The 25,128-nt window shown below is 44.2% G+C and overlaps 1 protein-coding gene across 1 annotated transcript in view; it reads right to left on the bottom strand.

Moving 5' to 3' along the window:
- col21a1 (collagen, type XXI, alpha 1) overlaps positions 1-25,128 on the bottom strand; it is a 639,396-nt gene that overhangs the window by 187,183 nt on the left and 427,085 nt on the right. Inside the window, exons 18-19 of the mRNA XM_085996520.1 lie at positions 7,716-7,760; positions 425-478 (exon numbers count right to left, since the gene is read on the bottom strand). Of these exons, the coding sequence (XP_085852646.1) occupies positions 425-478; positions 7,716-7,760 (99 nt within the window). The remainder of the gene's footprint in view (positions 1-424; positions 479-7,715; positions 7,761-25,128) is intronic.

Raw genomic sequence — 25,128 nt, forward strand, 5'->3', positions numbered from 1 at the left:
TTAGTGGTGGATTCACATTGGTGAGATGTACTCTGCTCTGCCTTGAACCCGCCAATGGGAGGAGAATTTTTGGTGAAAGTAGATAACACTTACTGTACCTGGGTGCACTGGATTACCTGTTGCTAGTTTTTTGCCGTGCTTCCAAAATCTTTGTAAACATGTGCAGTTTGTTTGGATCTTCTTTAGCGATTGTTTTGTAGTATAAAAGTTTTGATATGGAAATATTTTTTATAATTTTTTGTCAAAATGATGAAATACTAATGTAACAATAATATGAATAAAACACAAGTTTTGTAAGTTAGAATACATAAACAAAATTATACATCTTCAAATTTCCTTAAATAGCCATTAGTTGATACTTCATCTTTTTGGCATTTATGTAATTAAAATCCATGTTGTACATATTTAATGTAAGACAACCTACCATTTTTCCATGAGGCCCCCTATCTCCTTTTTCCCCAGGAATTCCATCTTCACCCTGTAAAATATGATGCAAAATATTAGTTTACACAAAATATTTTAATTACACTCATCTAAAACTGAGCTATTGTCACACAATAGGTATCTCTGCCCCTTTTGAAGTGTGACAGATCATCCCCTATCATCTAGGATCAACATTGCTCCCTCTTTCCCAGTGCCAGAATACCTTATACCATCCTAGGCGCTAATGCTACATCCTTTAATACTTTGATAAATCGCCCGTCATTGTCTCCAATGGCTTTGATAGGATCTGGCCCCCTACCAAAGCTACTTCCTCTCAAATTATTCAATCAGTGCAGTCCTAAAGGAGTACTGCATTATCAGATCTTGTTTCTTTTGGATGAGTCTGCCTGCTCAGCTGGATGTAAAAGTCCCACAGTACTATTCAAGTAAGAGCAGGTGAGTTTTCCAAAACATTTATCCTTCAACCAACACCACCAAAAATAGATGGACTGGCCTTTTATCACATTGCTTATTTGGGACCTTGCTGTATACAACCTTCTGACACTTCAAAAAGCATTTGTGTATCGGACAGTGTTCCCCAAAAAAGTATGAAAGAACTTGTTGATGCAATTTAAAAGGGAAATACCTAGAAAACTCTGGGGCCAACTGTCCTGGCCCTGGACAGGACCAGCGCACCCAAACTGTGATTATTTCCTGCACCAGGCCATCAATATGACCCAGGGCACCCCTGGCAGAGGCCCACTTCCTGCAAAAGGAGGAGGAAGTTCCAGCACAGGTGCAGGCCTCTAAGACTTACAGATCTTTTCCTGGCTACCAGACTTGGCAGCAGCCAGAATTCCTTTAGGCCCACATGTCCTCCTAAAAACATAAGGGGTAAGGAAAGAATCTCACCTGCAGCCTCCTTCCATCTTCAGGCTGCACTTAGGATCCCTGCAGGCAAAGTATGGGCATGTAAAGGAGGTAGGAGGCGGTGTCTCTGGTGCTCCTGTCTCATTTTTCTAAAACTTAATTGGAAAGGTGCCCAGTTTGAGGAGTGGCAGAAGAAGAGGACATTGGGCCTTGCACCTGGAATAGGATTGCCAAATCTGGTTGGACATATTCCTGGAGGTGTCATCACATGACTTCCTTGTGAAGGAATGAGCCATATAACCTATTCAGAAAAATACACCATTCTATGAAAGAATTCTGGCCTTATTAAAACATGACAAACTGGGTCTGGAAATCTAGAAACCTAACTATGAAAAAGCTGTGAAAGCATTCTGGCTATAGTGATAAGATGTTGACACTGAATCAATAACCTTATTGAAACAGAAGGTTAAAGGCTCCGGCAGGCTGAACCTTTCGGAATGAAACAATGGTTCACCCTGGACAAGGTGTTCTAATTTACACTTCGTAAAGAAGCACATAAAAGTAAGAAACATCTGCCTTCGTAAAAATGACATCAAGTAAAAAACACGCCTGCCGTAACACTTTTTTATGGTAAACTTAGAACACCTAGAGAAGAGACATAATTCTATAATGCTACCGCTGAGGTGACTGTAAGAATTGCAGGGGTCAGCAGAAAAATGACTAGAGATAATTAGCTTACATCAGCAGAAAATCATAAAGGAAACACCACTGGAAAAGGGTATAAATATTGAACTCTCAAATGGGAAGTAGACTCGCTGTAATTGGGCAAAGCGATTCTCGGCTTCAGAGGCGGCTCTGTAAGGCTCCAATTCTTTGTACCTCGGGGGTCAAAGGTATTTGATTTTGGTGGATCTCCTGAATAGAACTTTAAGAACTGTAAAACTGTAGCGAAGTTAAGATTTGAGAGTAATGTTCTCAGATAATAGGATTGTAAGCTTTCTCTTTTTGGAACTGTTAATGTTGCGATTGACTCACCAACTGTAAATTACATGTCGGTTCTTTAATAAAGCTATATATTTTTAGAATTGTCTCACATAAGACTTCTGTATCAAAAACTCACAAACTCAATTACTGTACACTCTTTGGTGAGGAGTTGCAGAATTCTGGGGGAGTTTTCCAGACCCTCATAATATGCAGAACGTTACAGTCTAGCTAAACTTATTAAAAGTGCTATCTGGAGGACAGTAACATTTTCAGGTTGTTCCTTTCCTTTAGGGAGAGATAGTCCAGACCTTTAGACCCAATTAAGCGTCTTTAGGATTTGGCTACCTCAAACTTTAGTTGAAAGTGAACGTCTGAGGAATACACCTGATCCAGGGTAGGGGCTAGGACTAGTAATTGTCCCTTCATCCTGTCTCCAACTGCTCCGCCTTCACAACTGCCATTGGTCACCAACATGTCCATACTCGTGGTGCCCTGTCTTCCCACACTAATTGGAAAGCGAACAGACTCTTCATTACCCGGTTCTCGACTGTCAGTCAAACAGCCATTTTCCCATGTCCAATATTTTTATAACTGGTAAACAAAATTGCTTAAAGTAAATTTTACTCTTGGGTTTTTTGCCCGCAGCAGTGCCCTGGAGATTAGTCTTTAATTCCTGGAGACTCCAGGGCAAACCTGGAGGGTTGGCAACACTAATCTGGAACCCTCTTGTACTGAAGATCTGAGCACGGCAAGCAGCAAACAAGGGAGGCCTGAAAAAGTAAATACTACCTTTCCCTTCCAACTGTTCTATGGGCCTTATAGTCTAGAAGCCTGCTGGCTGCTGTTTTCCCTGAGGCCAGTGACCAGGTCCATAGCTGCAGACCTGAGCTGGCAGCTGGGTCACTATTTCCATCTGTAATTCTAAGGATCAAGGCCCTGCAAGGGATTGGGTCTGTTCCAGGGGTGCAATCGGCCAATGCTAATGATGAGACATAATAAAATCAGATGTGATCAGGCACAGCATACCTTGGGCACGCTACGCCTGTCTAAAACACAGGCAAAGTGGTGGGGGAAGGAAGAGAAATCATTCCCCTAGAAGTTTTCAAACTGAGACCCCTGAACCCTAAGAGCACACAAAGGGATCCCAAGAGGCCATCAGATTTCTGTCCACTTGCAATCAGATTTCTGTACATTTCTGTATCTGTTGACTTACAAACAGATTATTTCTGTTGCTGTATATAAACATATACTAATAAAACATATTTTCTGCAATGATAGGCTTGTTTGTCTTTAGCCGGTGCTATCAAGCAGCACATACTCATCAATAACCTGCTCACCGATGCTCAGTTTGGGTTCCATGAGGAGCACTCGGTTCCAGACCTCATTGCAGCCTTGGTCCAAACATGGACAAAAGAGCTAAATTCAGGTGAGGTGAGAGTGACTGCTTTTGACATTAAGGCAGCATTTGACTGAGTGTGGCATCAAGGAGCCCTAGTAAAATTGAAGTCAATGGGAATCGGCGGAAAACTCACCACTGGGTGGAGTCATACCGAGCACAAAGGAAGGTGGTTGTGGTTGTTGGAGGCCAATCATCACAGCCCCAGGACATCGCTACAGGCGTTCCTCAGGGCAGTGTTCTAGGCCCAACCATCTTCAGCTGCTTCATGATGAACTTCCCTCCATCAGAAGGTCAGAAATGGGGATGTTTGCTGATGATTCAGTTCCATTCACAACTCATCAGATAATGAAGCATGCAGCAAGACCTGGACGACATTCAGGCTTGGGCTGATAAGTGGCAAGTAACATTCATGCCACACAAGTGTGTAGGGGGCTTTTGCACAGGCGTGTTTGGGTCAGTCAGCTTTGGCTCTGACTACCTTCCTTGAGCGGTTCGAATCGCTCGCCCCCTGGGTTCTGAACACCGGACTTAGATACAGGCAGCGATACAGAGAAGACTCGCGTGGACAGGAAGTTGGATGCAAACAAAACCAAGATTTTATTGAAGAGGAAAACTCGATACAATCTTATGGAAAATCATTAGTGTACACTTCTGCAGGCAAAAATTACAAGAGAGTCATAATAATACTATACTTATACGGGGAATGGGGAACACACGGCACATCGAGGGAAAACGACTATCTTAACAATCCCCTTATCCTTATCCCACCCCCTATACCTAACTAGGTTAATCTATGAGGGGTCAGAATTCATGCTCACCAATAAAAAAAGGGCTTGCTAGACTCAAAACAGCGGTTGGGTTCGGGGTTCGCTCTTGGTGCTCTCTGGAGCCTGCCATCGTCACGTGGGCTCCGGGTGCTGCAAGGGCGTTGTCCAGGTTTGAGTACCCCAAAGTTACGGTCTCTGCTTGGGTACTTTACTTTGCAGGGATGATTCTTTGCCGACAGCTTGAGTTTGCATGAAGATACTCGCAGGTCAGCTGAGGCTGAAGGCCCGATAATTCGAAGTCTACCCTCAGTTGGCCTTCCCTGGGTGTTCTTCCTCCTCCTCCCTTCATCGCGTCCCGCTTCGCCTGGCCTGAATTGCCCGTGTTCGCCCGACCCGGTGTCGGGGCGAGTTTAGATGGAGTTGGAGAGGGCACGGGCAAAGGCCAGGGGGTAAGCGCAGGACGGGGGAAAGGGCGGCAGCCACGAGGGCGAGGGGCCGAAGGACCGGGGAGCGGCGATACCGACAGCAGCCGAGCAGCAGTCTTCTTCTTCTTCTTCCAACGACTACCCCCAATTGTTACCTGGGGGCCTTCAATTATACCTTCGTTGAAAAACCTTATCTGCCCGCCAAATCAGGTTAGTTCTTTGTTTTATTTTTGGCGGGCTATTTAAAATAATGGTAGCAATCTATACTGACGGGTTTTTAGATGGCCGGTAATTGCTTCTACCGGCCCGATAATGGACTCGTATTGTCCTGAAAGTCCTTGATGGGCTTGTCCAGCCTGGATGGATGTGTTTAATTTGTTTCTGATATGTATGCAGACTGTTTGATGGCTTTAACTGTAGGCCTCATTGAATTCAGATCTGCCTCTGATTTGGCCTAATACATAATTCAGTTTGTCTGGGTCCGAAATCACAAAGTTCTGTTCACAGGAAACCTGCAGCCTTATTTTCGATTTACCTCAAACAGCCTGGGTTGCAGAATCCATTTTGGAGACCCGCAGGCTTTCTGCCACGAGGCACGGACGCCATCTTGGGCACCCTTTTTAATTTCAAAGAAATGTCCACGCAAGGTCCCTTTTATCGATAATAACCTTCGGGGAAATGCACAAATTTTGCGAATCTTACAAGTGCCAGGCAATAACTATTACCAACAAGAAAGTCCAACCACCGCCCTTTAACATTCAACGGCATTACCATCACGAAATCCCCCACCATCAGCATCCTGGGGGGGTCACCATTGACCAGAAATTTAACTGGAGCAGCCATATAAATACTGTGGCTATAAGAGCAGGTCAGAGGCTGGGTATTCTGTGGTGAGTGTCTCATCTCCTGACTCCATGAAAGCCTTTCCACCATCTACAAGGCACAAGTCAGGAGTATCATGAAATACTCTCCACTTGCCTGGATGAGTACAGCTCCAACAACACTCAAGAAGCTCAACACCATCCAGGACAATGCAGCCTGCTTGATAGGCACCCTAACCACCTTAAACATACACTCCCTCCACCACTGGCATACCGTGGCTGCAGTGTGTACCAGCTACAAGATGCACTGCAGCAACTCGCCAAGGTTTCTTCAACAGCACCTCCCAAACCAGCAACCTCTACCACCTAGAAGGACAAGAGCAGCAGGCACATGGGAACACCATCACCTACAAGTTCCCCTCCAAGTCACACACCATCTTGACTTGGAAATATATCGCCGTTCCTTCATCGTCACTGGGTCAAAATCCTGGAACTCCCTCCCTAACAGCACTGTGGGAGTATCTTCACCACACGGACTGCAGCGGTTCAAGAAGGCAGCTCACCACCACCTTCTCAAGGGCAATTAGGGACGGGCAATAAATACTAGCTTTGTCAGCGACGCCCATATCTTGTGAATGAATTAACAAAAAATTAAGATCGGGTGTTATGCAGACTGTGCGAATATTTGCAGGTGGTCCCCCACACAGAAAAAAAAAAATCACGACTCTAAAAGAAACAATGGGCAGGATTTTCATTGGGCCATGGAGGCGGGATTGGAGGCGTGTGGGGGGTTAAAATCCCGAAATCGGGGGGCACGAACCCATCCCACCCCCAACCCGCCTCCATGCCAGTTTCAAAGGAGGCGGGTACCTGACCCGCACTGGGACCCACCTCCCCGAGGCGGGAAGGGGATTAGTGCCAATTAACTGCCTGTTAACAGGTAGTTAATAGGCAGTTTTTATCCTAATCCCTATTTTTATCCCTGAAGTTTGGGATTCCCGACGGCTCCAAACCACGCCAAGTTTGCGAGGTGGGCCGTCGGGCTGAAGGGCTTGGAGGGTTCGAGATGTCAGTGTTCAGGTGAGTGATGGGTGCATGACAGCAGAGGTAAGTGTGTTTGGTGTGTTTAAAGAAGTTTTACTTACCTTTACAGCCTTCCCTCCTTCAGGTCTTGGGAGTCCCTCATCTCACTGGCACAGAAAGCAGAATGGCCGCAATCTGCCAAAAATTGCAGCATTCAGCTTTCTGTTCCGGGGAGGTCTCTAATTAATCCTGAGAGGAAGGAATTAACTTGTAGTACAGATTGTCAGTGTTTGACAGCTTCAAACAGCTGTAAAACGCTGATATTTCATCTGTCAAAAGGTCTTGACAGATGAAATTTCAATCTGTGACGTCACCTGTTGCCGGGTGGCCCTTAATTGGCCTGCTGAGCCCGCTGGGCGGGCTCAACAAGGTCAATCAAGTCAAAATCGCATGGGTTGGCTAGAACTCGATGGAGGCGGGACTACAACCCTGAAAGTTGTAGTCCCGCCTCCTACCCGCCTCCTCAATGAAAATCCAGCCCAATATGTATAATGAACACAAGGACACAAAAAAGAACTTAGGTACAATAGTCTCATATATGGGACCATCTAACAATTCATTTTTGCTCCTCTAATAAATTAATGCCAGTGACCTGTAGGGTGCTGCATACATTTAATCATGGTAATACAGTTATGTATAGCTGTAACACAATATTGCATAGATATTTTAGATGATGTGATTATGTTGCATATTTGTACAAGGCAAAAATAATTTAGGAAGGGTTGGTTCAATGTGTTTGTATGTAACCAGCCTTCCTCTTAATCTATCTATGGTCACATTCTCAAGCATAATTTTTTTTTTAGATGAACATTTTACTGTTCTAAAATATTAATGTAGTGATCCAATAAGGTGGTTGCTAATGTAACATTATTAATTGGGACAAAATCAGTTTATATTAAATAAAAGTTAGAAGAAAACTTGTTATTTTAAGTTATATACAAACCTTGTGTCCCATTGGTCCAATATGTCCTGGCATTCCAGGAATACCCTATAATGAAACATACAGTAAAATTATTCTTTGTTAATACCATACAGCATTGATTTAAGTTCAATTCAATACAGACTTTCTGTTGTTTTTGTCTACAAAAACAACAATACATTGCCATTGAAAATAAGGAAAAGTCTCATAGCGTTTAGGTAAAAATAAGTTAAAACTATAAGCTTTGAGGGAAAGGAAACATGCATTTAGTTCTCTCCTAGAGGATATAAGAAGCAATGAATTACTAAAGTTTTTATGCAAAAATTAACTCTGTCTCGTGCTAGATTCCCTTGACAAAATCATTTAATTCTCATAAAATTGCTTTATTGGTGTTTTCCATATCGTGCATTTAATGCAAATCCTATGCTCTTTGCATTTTAAAGTGAGTTATTGATCCCTTGATACTTGCTGTCTCTGGAATTTTTTTTCTGGGAGGCCTGGGGAGAGACAGTAAAACTTTAATTTTTCTCCTATGCTTTAATCATATTCTTCTACTCTTACACACACACTGAGATACATGTTCATCTTCAGTTGCTCTCAGTGTGAACACTGAAGACAGACAGACACTTCACTGTTCCCTGATCAAGAGTGGAAAGATGACCTGCTTTGTCATTGCTAGTCCAAGAGATGTATGAGAGCCAATGTGACTCTCCCTCCATGATCCTTTGTTTAATATAATAGAAGTGCTTAGCTTCTGCTTGATCCCAGTCAGATTGTGAACTTGTTGCATGAAGTGCAGACATTAGCCTTTGTTTCATCACTGTGCATCATCAGTATATCAAACTTTAAGCTACCACGCTGCCTATGATCTAGAGCAGTGACACTTACAACAAAGCCCAGACACCACTTGCAGATCACGTGCCTTCACCTCTGGCCCTTGCCAGAATCACTGCTCCACAGATCTCTAAACCACCCTTCATGCCCCACCTTGTGAGAGCTTGAGCAGGGATTCAGCGCTGTTCCTCCTCCCCTTGCTCCCCAGCAAAAGAGAACTTTATTACAACTATGGTCCAGAATCTCCAGTTCTGTGTGCCTGCTGGAGGCTTGCAGCGGAAGTTACACACGAATTTCCTGTGTCAACTCATTTGCATTACCATTGGTGCAGTCATTGGTGTAAAGCCCACGTAAAACAGGTGTAAGCAGCTGAACTACATGGAAACACTTGCGCAGCTTCTGAAAATACAGTCTACGCTACACTCTTTAGCAGCAGACTGGAGGACAACCAGGTAAGACAGCAACAATGTTTGGTTCTTTCACTTCATTCTCAAATAACTTCACTGCATGTCTTAGCAATCATTTTATTATATGTTTACTGAATAATGACCATTCAAGCACCATCTGTACCCAGAGGCAACAAGACCGGGCCCCATCCAGGAGAAGAACACAAAACTTTATTGATGCATACCTTTAAGCCCTCCTTGGGGAGACTGAAAGCAGGAGTCTCCTGAGTGTGGTTGCTACCAAGCCTGCCAGGGATGTATCTCGTCCTGCAAAGAGGGAGGTAGCACTGGCAGAGTTCCAACTCCCTTACCTCCCAGGACTGCAAGCCAGTGCTGGAAACTGTTCAATGTCCTTACCAGGGCAAGCAAGGTAGCACAATGAACGCTCGTTCATTTTCTTCCTTGATCACTCTGGGCACCAACATGCTCTTCACCCTCTTAAAGCAACACTTGCATGACTAACCCTTCCCATTGCGCTCTAGTTAAGGACAGCTTTAAATCAGTACTCTGCACTATGGCTACCCAGCGCCCAAATACCAATTATTTGCATGCACAAGCCGAATACCCCTTCCTCCACTTTAAATACTTCTTTCCCCCACATCTCTTACTTCAGCTCTTCCGTGCTGCTTGGCAAATACACCTCAACTGCTAACTCATGGTCGCACGTCTGAAAAGGATGTTTGAAGAACATTGTACCTACATCTAGGCTCTGAGGTCAATCTCTGAAGATGTGCAGTAACTGACAGGTTTGAATCTCTCATTACAGAAGCTTTCTCTTTCTTGCAGGCATCAATGAAGCATGTGGCAACTTCATTGGAATCTGCATCAAATCCCTAGCAAAGCAGCGGCCAAGGACCAGTCGGTACCACCACCTCAACAGAAGCACAGACTGCAATGCTGGAGGTGATAGGGGACAGAATTGAGCACAGCATGAATCATGGCTTCCAGAGCGTGGCAACCGCTCTGTCTCAGGGCTTTCAGGATTTGATAGTAGCCATTGGACCAGTCATGGCACTGACCATTGGGACTACACATCTAGAGCCTAGTGGAGTAGCAATGGCTGAAGTCCATGTGCCTGATTCTGCTGCCTCTCAGGACAGCAGTGTCTGCCAAACCTCCGGCATTCCTCCTCGGAACGCCACATCAGCGGAACATGGCTGGCAAGACCAGGCTGCCCAGCAGCACCCTCCAGAGATACAGCAGGCAGCCATGTGACAAGGGCTACCCCCATCCTATGATCCTTCTGTACAGCAAGAAGATTCAACCACCTCCCATGATCTAGTACCTCAGGTGACACTTAGAAGGAGCACAAGAATAAATGATAAAAAGGCATGAGTGCGCATCCAGGGGCAGCACGCTGTTGGGAAAGAGGAGGGCGATTGATTGCAATTTACAATATTGTATTAAAATAGATTGTACACTGATATGGCACTTTGTTACTTATGGAGGTATGAGTTATACAGGGAAGAGTGTATTTAGTTGGTGCTGAATTATTCATTCAGGTAATGATTATTAGCGTGTCAGGGCAAAGAGGGCTGATGTGTTGTGACAAAGTGGGATGGGTAATGGATTGAGGGAATGTCTCTACTGGCAAGAGGGGGATGTTATGTCTGACATTGGGGATAGGTACTCGATTGCCTTGGCCTGAGCACATGAAGTTTGATAGTGCTGTTATCGTTATATTATGTCTGACATTGGATATAGGTATTCGATTGCTTTTGCCTGTAAGAGTGTGGTTGCATCAGCCATTAAAAGCGACATGAGTTGAGTTCTACATACGGCCTCTGGATTATCTTTGCAAACGCAACAGGGGAGAAGAAGGCCAGGCTGTGACTGTGTTTAAGAATGAACGTATCCAGCGTTCCCAGCATTCAATTTGGCAAAAGGACCAGACACAGACCCTGATTTTAATATATACATGATGCTTTCAGGGGACTGCCCTAGATGACTAAAAGTTGCCCAATCCTATATAGGGACCGGCACACATGGGAGAGCCTCAACCCAAAATTCACAGGCTCAACGACCATTTTTAGCTGGAAAAACGTTGAAATACTCCTGAGTTGCAGTAAATGTTTGAATTGTGAGATACACATTTTGTGTTTACATTTTTCCAGTCATGCTGAGTTCCTGTAAATGCATCAATAGGAATCGGTTCACTTGTGATCTTGCAGGCAGTATTTATGGCTATTTTTGTTTATTACGTGTTCTGACATCAGAAATAATTTAAAAAGCAAAACAAGTAAAAAAATATGAACTATCACTTATAGGTATTGGTAGAATGAAAATTCAATAGTCAAAAAACCACTTTAGGTACCATTACCATCTTTCAATGTATATTAACACCTGTAGATGAAATTTGCATATATAAAAGGGCAGTGCTAATGGAGCAAGGATCAGCACAATGGATCGCTGCCTGATTTGCTGGCTCTTGCACACATTACACGCTGGCAGGACCCATCCTCTCACTGGAAAATATGGCCTTCAGTGTGCTGAGTTGTTAACAAGGTATTCTGTCAGCAACAGCAAACTTAATAAGGCCGCTGCATGCCTGGGACACTACAACACTCAGATCCTGATTTTCACTATGGGGCAATTTTGGAGTGTTCACAAAATGAGCAGTACATAAGAGCTAACCAGCTATCTTCAACTTGCATTTTTGCTGGCTTAACAGCAACAACAATTTCTGTGCTTTATTTAAATACAAAGGAGGAAAGATTCGGTTACTTATTGCCACCTGTTACTGGCAGATTCGTGAAAAAAAATGGCGGACACCTCACTTGTGCCTGCCTCTGGCGCGGAACTCGGTGGCTGCCATTTTGGTGAGGGCCACAGCACTGCTATTAGCAGCGCTGGCCCTAGACATGTAAATCTGGGAAGCATGACGCTACGCCGACTTGATGCCACGCTCTGCGAACTTGGATCTTTGCACTAAGTATGGCTTGCTCTAAAAAGCGAGCATGCAGCATACTTACAGAGATGCTGTCAGTGCTTCTTAAAGGGACACACACATCTTTCAGGTAAGTTTGCATTTATGCTTTTGGACTGGATTTTTAATATTTTCTTGAAGCAGTGGCTTGGTGCAATAGATATTAAAAGTTTCTGAGGTATGCATGGAGTGCTGGGAGTGCTGCTGAACGCTTGCAAGGCCTCGGATGGTAATGGAAGGCCTCTGAGAAGATAGAAAATGCTGCAAATACTCAACAGGTCAGTCAGCATCCGTGGAGAGAGAAACAGAGCTCACGTTTCAGGTTGAGATGCTGCCTGACCTACTGAGTATTTCCAGCATTTTATGCTTTTATTTCAGATTTCCAGCATTCGCTCGCAGAGAGAAAAAGAAGACACAGAAGAGGAAGAAGCAGAAGAGGAGGAAGCAGAAGACGAGGAAGCAGAAGGAAGGATGCAACACAGACAGCCCCTTTCTGGCCATGATGTTACATAGAATTACATAGGATATACAGTAAAGAAACAGGCCATTCGGCCCAACCAGTCCATGCCAGCATTTATGCGCCACTCGAGCCTCCTGCTGTCTTTCCTCATCTAACTCTGTCAGCATAACCCTCTATTCCCTTCTCCCTCATATCATATCTACCCGCTCCTTGAATGCACCTATACTATTCGCTTCAACCACTCCCTGTGGTAGCGAGTTTCACATTCTCACCACTCTCTGGGTAAAGAAGTTTCTGCTGAATTTCCTATTTGATTTCTTGGCGACAATCTTATATATTGATGGCCTCTAGTTATGCTCTTCCCCACAAGTGGAAACACTCTCCCTGTATCTACTCTATCAAAACCTTTCATAATTTTAAAGACCTCAATTAGGTCACCACTCAGCCTTCTTTATTCAAGAAAAAAAGAGACCCAGCCTGTTCATTCTTTCCTGAAAGGTATACCCTCTCATTTCTGGTATCATCCTGGTAAATCTTCTCTGCACCCTCTCCAGTGCCTCTATCCTTTTTATAATGTGGCGACCAAAATTGTATATAGTATTCCAAGTGTGGTCTAACCAAATACGCGTTTAGCATAACTTCACTACTTTTCAATTCTATCCCTCTAGAACTAAACCCTAGTGCCTGGTTTTTTTTTTTTGTGGCCTTGTTAATCTGTATCGATATCCGGGATAGAATCATCCACCTGTGGTACCAATGACCCCAACCCCAATTCCCCTTTCAACATTTGTCCCAAACCTTAACTTCCATCTGTTACTGACCATCACAGCGTCCTCTTGGCCACAATGCTGAAATAAAAACCACCACAAAGCAAACTTTCCAATCCAACTTTGTACATCTATCCATCCAATATGACATCAAGAAATCAACTAATCACTCTTATGCAATCTTATGTGTGCCTTTGTCTATCCTACTGAAGTCACGCAGTGCTACCCCAGTGGCTGCAGCATGGCTGGTGGAAGGCTGCTGACTTTCAGTGGGAGATACTGCAAATGGCCTTGCTGGTCAACCTTGAGGAATTGGTGGCTGGGAGTGTGAAATCGAGTGATGATGGGTGTTTCTTCTTTTTCTTCACTCTCCTCTCCCTCTTCTTGGTCACCCACTGGTTGGGCAGGCTGCATTTCTTGGGTGTGTGAAATGAGGAAGGCACAAGGGTGGAGTTGTGGTGAGGGGAGGGCGGGAAAGCAAGAGGTGCATGCGAGAAGGAGGATAACGCATGAGGATACCAGCATCTTGTATCCTTTCAGCCCCGTCGCTGGCCAAGGGCTTAGCCATGCCCTTGCCAAAAATGGCCAGCACTGTGTTCTCCAAGGGGGCGAGGTGAAGTTTGGAATGTGCCTCGTGTTTGGTACGGATTGTTGGTAGGTGAGTGATTGGGGGCAGGGGGCGCGGGTGAGTCATGCATTGAGAAGTATGTGAGGCTGGTGGTGTAGTTAGTAGGAGACAGCTTTTGAAGATGCATTCACAGACCTTGACCCACTGGTCTGAGGTCATGAAGCTTCTTTGGGCACTGGAGCCAGGTCATGGGGGGCGACACTGCTGGTGGTGACGGCCTCGATGATGTGGTCCCACATCCTTCTTCCTGGAGGGCCTCCTGGCCCCTGTGGGTAGAGGACCTCACTTGCAGTGTTGACCCCCTGCACAAAACTGGAGTGCTGCATGGGAGACCCTGGGTGCCCCTTCCCTGTCTTGCTGAGCCATTTGTGTTAGTGCTAAAGCAGTTTTCCCAACTTTTTAGGTGCAGAAGGTTTTAAGAACTGAAGACTGCCATTTGGGAATTATCTTTAATGTTTATTTTTTTTCAGAAGGTAGTTGAGCTCTAAGGGCTAAAAACTGCCTATTGTTAAATTATTTGAACATTTTTCATGTTAGAAGGCAGTTCTCCTTTAAGGTGCACTGCTTTCTGAAATGACAGCCTTGCTTTAAGAGAAGGCTGTTCTTGCTCCAGGAACGCTACGAGCATGCTACATTGGGCCTCCTGCTGAGACTATCGTATGAAACACAGTAAGTTTAGCATTGCACTAATGTTAATTAGCAAACAGCACCAATATACTGGTGCTGCCAGTGCTTTTAACTGTAGGGGTTCGCAAAAATCCCCTCAGTCCCCGAAGATCGGGAAATATTAATCTACATCGTGGAAATTGCCTCTGGGTTGGACAATGTTTAAAACATACACAGAATCACAGGGGGGCTGCGTTGAGTTGGGCAGCACATAGATAACACCGGAATCGAGTAACTTCGTGGAAAAATTCGCACACTTTAAGACAGCACATTTTATTTAAAAAATGTACTCTTGAGTTTTGAACTGTGTAAATTGCAAAGGGATAAAAATGGCCATCAGAAAGCATAGCCAAGGACAAAGGCGTGTGTGTCTGTGAAAATGAGAGGATCAAGCAATGGCAGTCAAATTCTGTCAATCAAAAAAGGGAGTTTCCCTTCCCTTCAGAGACAATCGATGTTTGTTTACAGGAAACTGCTACCTTGTTGACATAAGGGATTAAACCACTTGAGGCTGCGGTTTCGAGTGACCACAATGAATGGGTTTCTGTTTACATAGTAATACAGCCCCATTCAAAACCCATCAGGGTGAATGGAGATGGTTCGAAGGCTCAGTGCAGACTTTTGAAAAAGACACTCAAACTGAGGAAGGGAACAGTTTAAAATTGAATGGGTTTGAATCACCCATTACTACACAATAGGGCAGTTGGATCCCTTTTGTTTTAGTCAGATGAACTTGGATTTGGGCGGGAACATTTCGGCCCTAGAATGAAGACACATTCAAACCACTCCAAGCTTTATTCGAAACCCATCCCAGACAATAGGGGACGGTTTGGATCCTTTTGTTTTAGCCCAGATGAACTTGGATTTGGGCGGGAACATCTCGGCCCCAAGTTGGGGTATATAAAAATAGCTTCTGAGAAGCATCTCTCTCTCTCTTGCTTGCCTCCGTGTGCCTCTCTCTACAGCGTGGAAGTCTGTCTGAAGAAGTAAAAACACCAGCAGTTTACTTTTAAAACACTGGGGTGTTTTCTTTACTACGGGACAGTGAAGATCTCGTAGGGCACGGAGCCAGCATTATAGTGGTGAGCATATATTTTTCTGACCTTCCACAAGGCAACTTAGGATAGGCTTAAGGGGTGGGAGTAAAGTGGGGATTTCGTTAAAATTGTGATTTTAGTCGTTTTCCCTCGTTATGCCCATTTTTTCTCCCCTAGCCAAGCAATTTTACCGTGATTACACTGATCGTGTGGTGTAGTTTATTTAGTTAATAAAGTTTGACTTTCTTACATCCAGATCATTTGTCTGTTTTTAATATCATTAATTATAAGTTCCTCCAGTCAGAACTGGAAGGGTGGGTTTCGCGATTCGAAACCGCTGATTGGTTTTGGTCTCAGTCTGTGAAACAAAAAGGCTGCTTGACCAGGTAAATTACCGTAAACCAGGTAAAGGAAGGTAAATTACCATAAACCAGCTAAAAGATGCCCCCCTACATAACTTCAGCGGTCCGTAACTGCGGTGGCTCCGGCAAGTTTCCAGCGCTCTGGAATTTTTAGCCCAGATACTTCATATGGAAGATCATTGTTACAGCTATTTGTGCCCCTACAAAGAAATTTCCCATGTTACAGAAACAGAATTGGACTTTTTGGTTGCAATAGCATTTGAACTATTTTTGCTCTTTGGCTACGCTACGACAAGAAAGGTTGCACTATGTATGGAGGATCTGTGCCAGTAATTCTTGTGTTTTCTTGATCTGGACAAATGCAGAACACAAGGCTTTGCAAGTAACTCCTTGGAAAGTCTAGACTTACTACAGTGCAGAAAAAAATCTGATAGTTTAAAAAAAATTAACTGCTAATTCTATTATAACAGAAAAATAGCAGAAGACCAGTATTTCAGGCAGCTTATTATAACTCAAACAACAAAAAAATTGCCTATTTTTTGGGGTGGATTTTAACTTGAAGCAGCTTCTGGCTGGAAACCACTTTGTGAGTGAATTTGCCACCTGCCAGAGGCAGCAGAAGCCCATGGCAATTTTAACCAATGGGCCTCATTTAAATGCTGTCATTTCAACTCCCGCCCATTCCAGGAAGAGGTTGCCGGCAGTAGAAGATCGGGTGTCCAAGGGTTGTGCCCCCCCACCACCCCCCAGCTTCCAGATAAGTAGCAGGAAGGGGGTTTTGTGAGGGTCTCATGGGAGGGAGGGTGTGAGATCCACAGAATTCCCTGGTGGCCATATCTGGTGTAAACATCACCTTGATGTGTTATCCCTTCTTAGCTTTTTAAAAAATTCACTCACAGGATGTGGGCGTCGCTGGCAAGGCCAGCATTTATTGTAAGGCATTTGACATGGTTGGCTATTCCACACTCCTTCACCTCTCCTGGTTCAATTTTTACTTGTCCCAACACATCAATTTATCTCTTCCATTTGGCTTTCTTCCGGTGCTTGCGTGGTCACCTCTGATATGCTCCTTCCCAATCCTCATCTATATTGCTGCCCTCACTTCATCCACAATCATGGTGTCAGATTTCATTCAACTCTACTTCTCTGTCTTTAAGTCTTGATCAATGACATGTTGTACAAAAGCTGAACTAATATGAAGTCCTGGTTGAGCCAGAATTTTCTTTGGTTCGACATCAGCAAGACTGAAGCCATTCTTTTTGGGTCCTGCTAAAAACATCATGCCTCATTATTCCATCTTCCTCCACAGCTACTCTCTCAGACTGAACCCGCAGGTGCGCAACCTCAGTGTCCTGCCCGATCTTTAACTGAGCTTCAAACCCCACATCTTATCTATTGCAAGACCATATATTTCCTCCTCCTATCTCATGCCTTCTGTCGCTGAAACCGTCATCCATACCTATGTTGCCTCAACTCAATTTCTCCAACATCCTCCTCACTCCCCTCTCTAGCTGTACCCAAGATAAACTCAAATTCACCCAGAACTGTGCAGGCTGTGCCCTATCCACACAAAAACCTGCATACTCATCATCCCTGTGCTTAATGACCTGCACTGTCTCCCAGCCCATTGATTTTAAAATCCTCAGCCTCATCTCCACACCCTCCATGGTCTAATTCTAACTTATCTCTGAACTTCTCCAGCCCTACATCTTAGCTTGCACCTCCTCTACTACAGTATCAGTGGCAGAGCATTCAGCCACCACACTCTATTGTTTGTCACTCACTTCCTAGACCTCGCTTACCTCTCTCCCCTCCTTAAAACTTACCCCTTTAATTGTAGCTTCTGTCGTACTTCCTGCTCAGTCTCCACTGCATTAGTTAGAATGTTACTTGGTAGGATGCAAGAATGGAATAACGATTAAAAAGGCAACTAGTTTGCGTAATTCCAAGGAGGAAAAAGTTAATGAATGAAAATGAAAAACAGTGCAAGTTATTTACCATGCCATGGACACATGTGTTTTTATTAACAGAACACAAAACACTGGCACACGGTATGGAAGAATACACCAGAAAATGGCAGGAAAAAGAATCCTCAGATCAGCTGGAGTGGATTTACACTGTCAGATACAACAATGAAGGTAACATCATAAAACTTCCAATACTGAAAATGCATCTCAAGAGTCTGAAAGGAAAAAAATGTGAGTCATTATGGACATTAGTGTCGCATCAATGTACAGCATCTGTTCTTACACTAAAAAGTACTACCAGCTGTTAAATGTTGTTTTAAAATCAATGCTGCTGTTCACTTTTTGATGTTGCTCTTCAATGGATTAGATGTACAAAATGAACATTGTTAAGACAAAATAAAAACAGAAAATGCTGGAGCTACTCAGCAGGTCAGGCAGCATCTGTGAAGAGAGAAACAGAGTGAACGTTTCAGGTCGATGAACTTCCGTCAGAACTGGATAAAAGCAGGAAATGAAACAGATTTTTAAGCAAGTGTAGGGACTGGGAAAGGGGGGAGGGGAATGAAAGAACAAAAGGGAAGGTCTGTGATAGGATGGAAGGCAGGAGAAGTTAAGAGACATTAAGAGATATTCAAGGCAAAAGGAGATGGTAATGGGACAGGCTAAGAAACAGGTTAAGGATGGCTCTAGATGAAGCGTATATTGCGCTGGCAGAATGAAAGACAGCTGCCATGTGGGAGGGAAGAACAGAAGGCACAAACAAAAAGTGTGGATAAAAAATATATATATGATAGGGGCCGAGGTTATAACCTGAAATTGTTGAACTCTATATTGAGTCCAGAAAGCTGTAAAGTGCTTAATCGAAAGATATGGGGCTGTTCCCGATGTGGTCTCCTATACATTGGGGAGACCAAACGTAGATCTTTGTGAAACACCTCCGTTCAGTCCGTAAGGGGGACCCCGAGCTTCCGGTCACCTGTCACTTTAATTCTCCGCTACACTCCCACTCAGACCTCACCGTCCTCGGCCTCCTGCATTGTTCCACTGAAGCTCAGCGTAAGCTCGAGGAACAGCACCTCATCTTTCGATTAGGCACTTTACAGCCTTCTGGACTCAACATAGAGTTCAACAATTTCAGGTCATAACCTCGGCTCCTATCATCATATATATATTTTTTATCCACAATTTTTGTTTGTGCCTTCTGTTCTTCTCTCCCACATGGCAACTGTCTTTCATTTTGCCAGCGCAATTTACACTTCATCTAGAGCCATCCTTTGTTTCTTAACCTGTTCCATTACCATCTCCTTTTGCCTTGAATATCTCTTAATGTCTCTTTAATTCTCCTGCCTTCTATCCTATCACAGTCCTTCCCTTTTGTTCTTTCATCCTCTCCCCCCTTTCCCAGCCCCTACACTTGCTTAAAAATCTGTTCCATTTCTTGCTTTTTTCCAGTTCTGACGAAAGGTCATCGACCTGAAACGTTAACTCTGTTTCTCTCTTCACAGATGCTGCCTGACCTGCTGAGTATCTCCAGCATTTTCTGTTTTTATTTCAGATTTCCAGCATCTGCAGTATATTCGTTTTGTTAAGACAAATGTAGCAACGCATTTTACAAACATGTGAATCTTCCATTTTGTTAAATGGCAATGTCTTTAAAATAGCTTGAATTGTCACTATCATCATTAGTATTCTACTATCACATATGTACGACACCAAGCTCTACCTCACCACCACCTCTCTCGAACCCTCCATTGTACCTGTTTTGTCACACTGCTTGTCCAACATCCAGTCCTGGATTAGCAGAAATTTCCTCCAACTAAATATTGGGAAGGCCAAAGTCATTCAGCTAGAAGTTCGATTGCCCCCGAAAACAGGCAAGGGGATCGTGAAGCAGGATCAACCCACACCCGTTCAAATTAATGCAGGTAGCATGTCAACTTCATGCAGCCTGCTGATTAATATGATTGTAGCATGCAGCCCAGTGCTGAACGTGCTGCTAAGTGGCTGCACGCTCAGCAGGGGGGGTCCAAGTTCGTGCAAGGCTAGCACCAATTAAAGGTAGACGCTACTTCTTAAAGGCAGTCTGCACCGCTTAAAATGGAGGTGCATTCTAGCTGCAGCAGGTGATTCAACTGGCTGGGGAACGGAGTATGAGCAGGAAAAAGTATTACTGATTGCACCAATGTTCCCGAGGCCGCTTGCTGGTTTCTCAATGGAAAAAAAGCTCATACGCAGAAGTTTGAATGGGCTGCGTAGCCCCTTAAAGGGGCCGTGCAGCCAAACAAAAAATTACAGGGAACATTGGATGGCACAACAGGGGAGAGAGCAGGCTCCAAGGTTCTCAGATGTAGCACTGGAAGCCTTGGTGCAGGAGATGGACAGGAGGGAGAGGGGGCCTGTTTCCACAGGGGGCCAGGGGGCCGGGAGGCCCTCCAGGCAAATTCGGAAAAGGCAATGGGAGCAGATAGCCGTCATGGTCAATGCCAGCAGTGTAGCTCCAAGGACCTGGATGCAGTGCAGGAAGAAGTTTAATGACCTCACACGAGTGGTCAAGATCAGTGAATTCATCTTCAAATACCATCTGCACCACTAGCCTCAGCCACTGCTGAATGCACCACACCCCCACCACTCACCTACCAACAATCTCTAACAAACACAACTCATATCTCATATTCATAGCTTCACCTCACTCTCACACATTTACCACTGCTGCAACCATTGCACTCACATCTCACAGCTTGCACACACTGCCAGCTATTCAACCATGACAGGCACATCACCCAAACACATTGCACCACACTCACTGACACCCTTCCCTTTCCCTTGCAGGACAAGGTAGATCACAACTGGAGGCAGCAGGACCTAACTGGCAGGGGACAGGCATGCCTGCATAACCTTACCCCAATGGAGGAGACGCTGCTGGCCATTATTGGGAGGGCCATCGCTGAGCCCGTGGCCAGTGGCGGGGCTGAAACAATACAAGATGATGGTATCCTCATATGTAATCCTCCTTCTCACATCCCACTTCCCCCTCATCCCACAATCTCTTCTGATTTACAAACTGCACATGGTGTAAGCATGCACCTCTTGCTTTACCCCCCTCCCCTCACCACAACTTTATCCTTGTGCCTTTCTCCTTTCAGACAGCCAAGAACTGCCACCTGGCCAGGCACTGGTGGAGGAGCAGAAAATTGAAGAGCAATAAGACACTGACGATGAAGACACAGTACCATCACTCAATTTCACACTCGCAGCCACCAGCTCAGATACTGATACTCCGTGCACTTTAGAGGATAGGTTAGAGGCGGAATCTGCACATGGTGAGTGACCTGCAGCCAGGGCAGAAGGAAAGGGTAGCGCAGGTGCCAGCTTCCCGGGGGGTGAGGTCGCACATGACTTCTGCTGCAGAGAACTCAGATGGGGACTTCGATGGGATGACCTACAGAAGAAGACTGACGGGTATGCACAATGAAATGCTTGTTATATTGGCAGATCTGCCAGAAAGCCTGAGTGCAATGTCAAGGAGCATGGAGGAGTCCAGCACCAACATTGCACAGGGCTTTGCACAGAGCTTGGAGCCCATGATTTCCAGCATGGAAGTGATAGGCAACTCCATTAGTGCACTTCTGGACCCAAACATCATGCAGCATCTGATTGCTGATGGCTCAGCATCCATTGCAGCATAAGCAGAAGCCAACCAACATCTGAGTGCTGCAGTGGAAGCTCAGACTTCTGTCATGCAAGCTCAGACTGCTCTCATTCAGGCTCAGCTTGCTGCCACATTAGCTCAGACTGCTGCCATCATAGTGTAATGATCAGTAACCTGTCATTCTGGAATGGTACACTAGGTGGTGCTGTATGTATATAAGAGTGGGCTACCCAGGATGCACTAGGCTACCCACAAGGCAGCACTCAAGATGGAGGCCTCTACAGATACTGTACCTAGTCCACATGTGCTCAATCAAGTGTCTAGCAAAAGCTAGCTGTTCTTAATAAAAACGACTAGTTATTAATGAACATAACATGGTACCAGGATTGGTAAGATCTGCTGAATATTGTGCAACGCGACATGGAGAATTTGAAGCCACCAAAGCGTTTGAAACTCACAGGAAATGTCGACTACAATTGGCAGACTTTTAAACAACAATTCGAACTCTACATTGCTGCCATTGGATACGGTACAAAGCCAGACGCAAGGAAAATAGCTTTGCTGCTCACGGTTGCAGGCCCACAGGCGATAGAGGTATTTAATACATTTGCATTTAATGCAGAGGAGAACAGAGAAAAATTAGACAATGTGCTAAAGTTTGATACACATTGTTCTCCCAAAAAGAATGAAACCTATGAGAGGTACATCTTCTGTTCTCGGACACAGCAGCAAAATGAGACTTTTGATAGCTTTTTGACTGATCTGAAACTGAAAGCACAGACATGTAATTTCTCTGAGCTGAAAGCATCCATGATTCGTGACCAGATTGTGTTTGGTATTCATGATAAAAAAGTCAGGGAACGTCTGTTGAGAGAAACCGAACTAACATTGGAAATTGCTGTGAAAATATGCTAAGCTAGCGAGCTAGCTCAAAAGCATGCCAAGACTTTCAGTGAAATCAATGATGATGTGATTGCAGTAAGTGCTGCTGTCGGTGCTGTGTCCTACAAGGGGAAGAAACATGGGCAGAACAGAAGTGAAAAGCAATCGGAGGAAGGAATTTTTAATTGTAAACGCTGTGGTTACAAACACCAGTTAAAACAATGTCCAGCGTTTGGAAAAATGTGCACAAAATGTCATGGAAAGAATCACTTTGCCAAACAATGCTTTTCAAAAGTAAAAACTAAGAAAGGGCAACAAGTTAATGTAATTGAGGACACTGATTTAAGTGAGACATGTTTTGTAGGAATGGTGTCATGTGACAATATCAAAAAGGACACAGAAAATGTGCAGCCCTCAGGAATTAACAATGCTGAACATAAAGTTAATGCAGTAAAAGAGGACAAATGGATGATCCCACTGCAGGTAAATGGAGCATTAGTTACATTGAAACTAGACACTGGGGCAAAAGCAAACTTAATCAGTATGAGTGACATTAACAATATGAAAGAAAAGCCCAAAATACAGAAAAAGTCAGTACTATTGAAGGACTATAATGGACAGAAAATAGATAGCTTAGGTGTATGCAGACTTAAAGTGACAGTCAAAGACAAAGTGCATCATCTCATGTTTTCTGTTGTGGCTGAAGGACTTGATTCACTACTGGGTGACAAAGCTTGTGAGGACTTAGAACTGGTCAAGAGAGTCTACTGTATAAACTGTGCCATAAGCAGACCAGATGACTCGGTGGATTCTGCAGTGAATAATTTCCAGGATGTGTTCAAAGGATTTGGAGTTCTACCATTCACTTACAAGATCCAGCTAAAGGAGGATGCTCAGCCAGTGGTACATGCTCCACGAAGGGTTCCAGCACCACTGCGTGACCGGCTCAAGAATGAACTGGACAGAATGACCACACTAGGAGTCATCAGGAAAGTCGAAGAGCCAACAGACTGGGTTAACTCCATGGTATGTGTAAAGAAAAAGAACAATGATCTAAGAATATGCATGGATCCAAAGGACTTAAATGCAAACATAAAACGTGAACACTACCAGGTTCCCAAGCAAGAAGAAATCACCGGTGAAATGTCAGGTGCCAGATACTTTACAAAGCTCAATGCCTCACAAGGATTTTGGCAACTAAAACTGGATGAAGAGAGCACCAAATACTGTACCTTCAACACACCATTTGGCAGGTATTGTTTCCTCAGAATGCCTTTTGGGATAATATCTGCATCTGAAATCTTTCATAGAGCGATGGAACACATAATTGAAGGTCTGGAAGGAGTTCGGGTCTATGTTGATGACATCATCATCTGGGGCTCCACACTGAAAGAACACAATGAGAGACTGACTAAAGTGCTACAGAGCATAGGCCAGAATGGACTGAAGCTCAACAAAGCCAAGTGTCAGTTTGGCATCCAGGAAGTCACTTTCCTAGGAGATAATCTATCTGGTAAAGGAATAGAGCCAGATATGGAAAAAGTAAATGCCATACTGAAAATGCCCCGACCCACTGACAAAAAAGGAGTGCTACGCATCATGGGGATGATAAACTTCATTGGAAAGTTCATTCCTAACTTGTCAGCCAAGACAGCCTGTCTGCGAGACCTGCTACGTGAAACAAATGAGTTCGCATGGACAGAAAGACATGAACAAGAGTGGATAAACCTCAAAACAGTGCTGACAACCACACCTGTACTCACCTTCTTTGACCCAACAAAAAGAATCAAAGTGTCAATGGATGCATCAAAAGATGGCTTAGGTGCGGTCTTGCTACAAGCAGAGGGTGAAGATTGGAAGCCTGTTGCCTATGCCTCCAGGTCTATGACTGATACTGAGTGTCGATACGCCCAGATTGAAAAGGAATGTCTAGGCTTGGTAGTTGGACTAGAAATGTTTCATGGCTACATATATGGACTTCCCACCTTCACAGTTGAGACAGACCACAGCCCACTGGTTGCCATCATAAAAAAGAACCTGAATGAGATGTCTCCAAGGATTCAACGACTCATGATGAAGCTGCAAAGATATGACTTTGAACTGATCTACACACCAGGCAAATACATAGTGTTAGCAGATGCACTATCCCGAGCACCCACAATGAGTCATGTGAGCTCTACTGAAGAAGACGTGGATGTTCATGTGAGTATGGTCACTGCTGCACTGCCCGTGTCAGACACAAAATCAAAGCAAATAGCAGAAGAAACAGTAAAAGATACAGTATTACAAACAGTAATAGAGAACATTCAGCATGGTTGGCCAAAAGGTTCCTGTCCAAAATATTTTCACATAAGGTCAGAATTGAGTGTCGCAAGTGGACTATTACTAAAACAGAACAGAATAGTCATTCCACAGGCTCTCGTCAAGACATGCTCAAAAGGATTCATGAGGGACACCTCGGAATTGAAAAATGCAAAAGGAGAGCAAGAGACACTGTTTATTGGCCTGGCATAAATAAGGACATTGAGAACATGATAGGCAAATGTGAGACATGTCAGAAACACCAAAACAAACAAGCAAAGGAACCAATGATAGTAGCTGACATACCAACAGCACCATGGCAAAAGGTTGGTATGGACCTTTTTCATTTAAATGGTAAAGACTATCTAATAGTGATTGACTACTATTCTAACTATCCTGAGATGGCGCTGCTCTCAAGCACCACAGCAAGCAGTGTCATAATGCATGTGAAATCCATCTTCGCCAGACATGGAATTCCCAGGATTGCCGTTAGCGACAATGGTCCGTGCTTC

This window comes from Somniosus microcephalus, chromosome 9, assembly GCF_052327205.1.
Source record: "Somniosus microcephalus isolate GS21.2 chromosome 9, FLI_Smic_1.0, whole genome shotgun sequence".
Taxonomy (NCBI): Eukaryota; Metazoa; Chordata; class Chondrichthyes; order Squaliformes; family Somniosidae; genus Somniosus; species Somniosus microcephalus.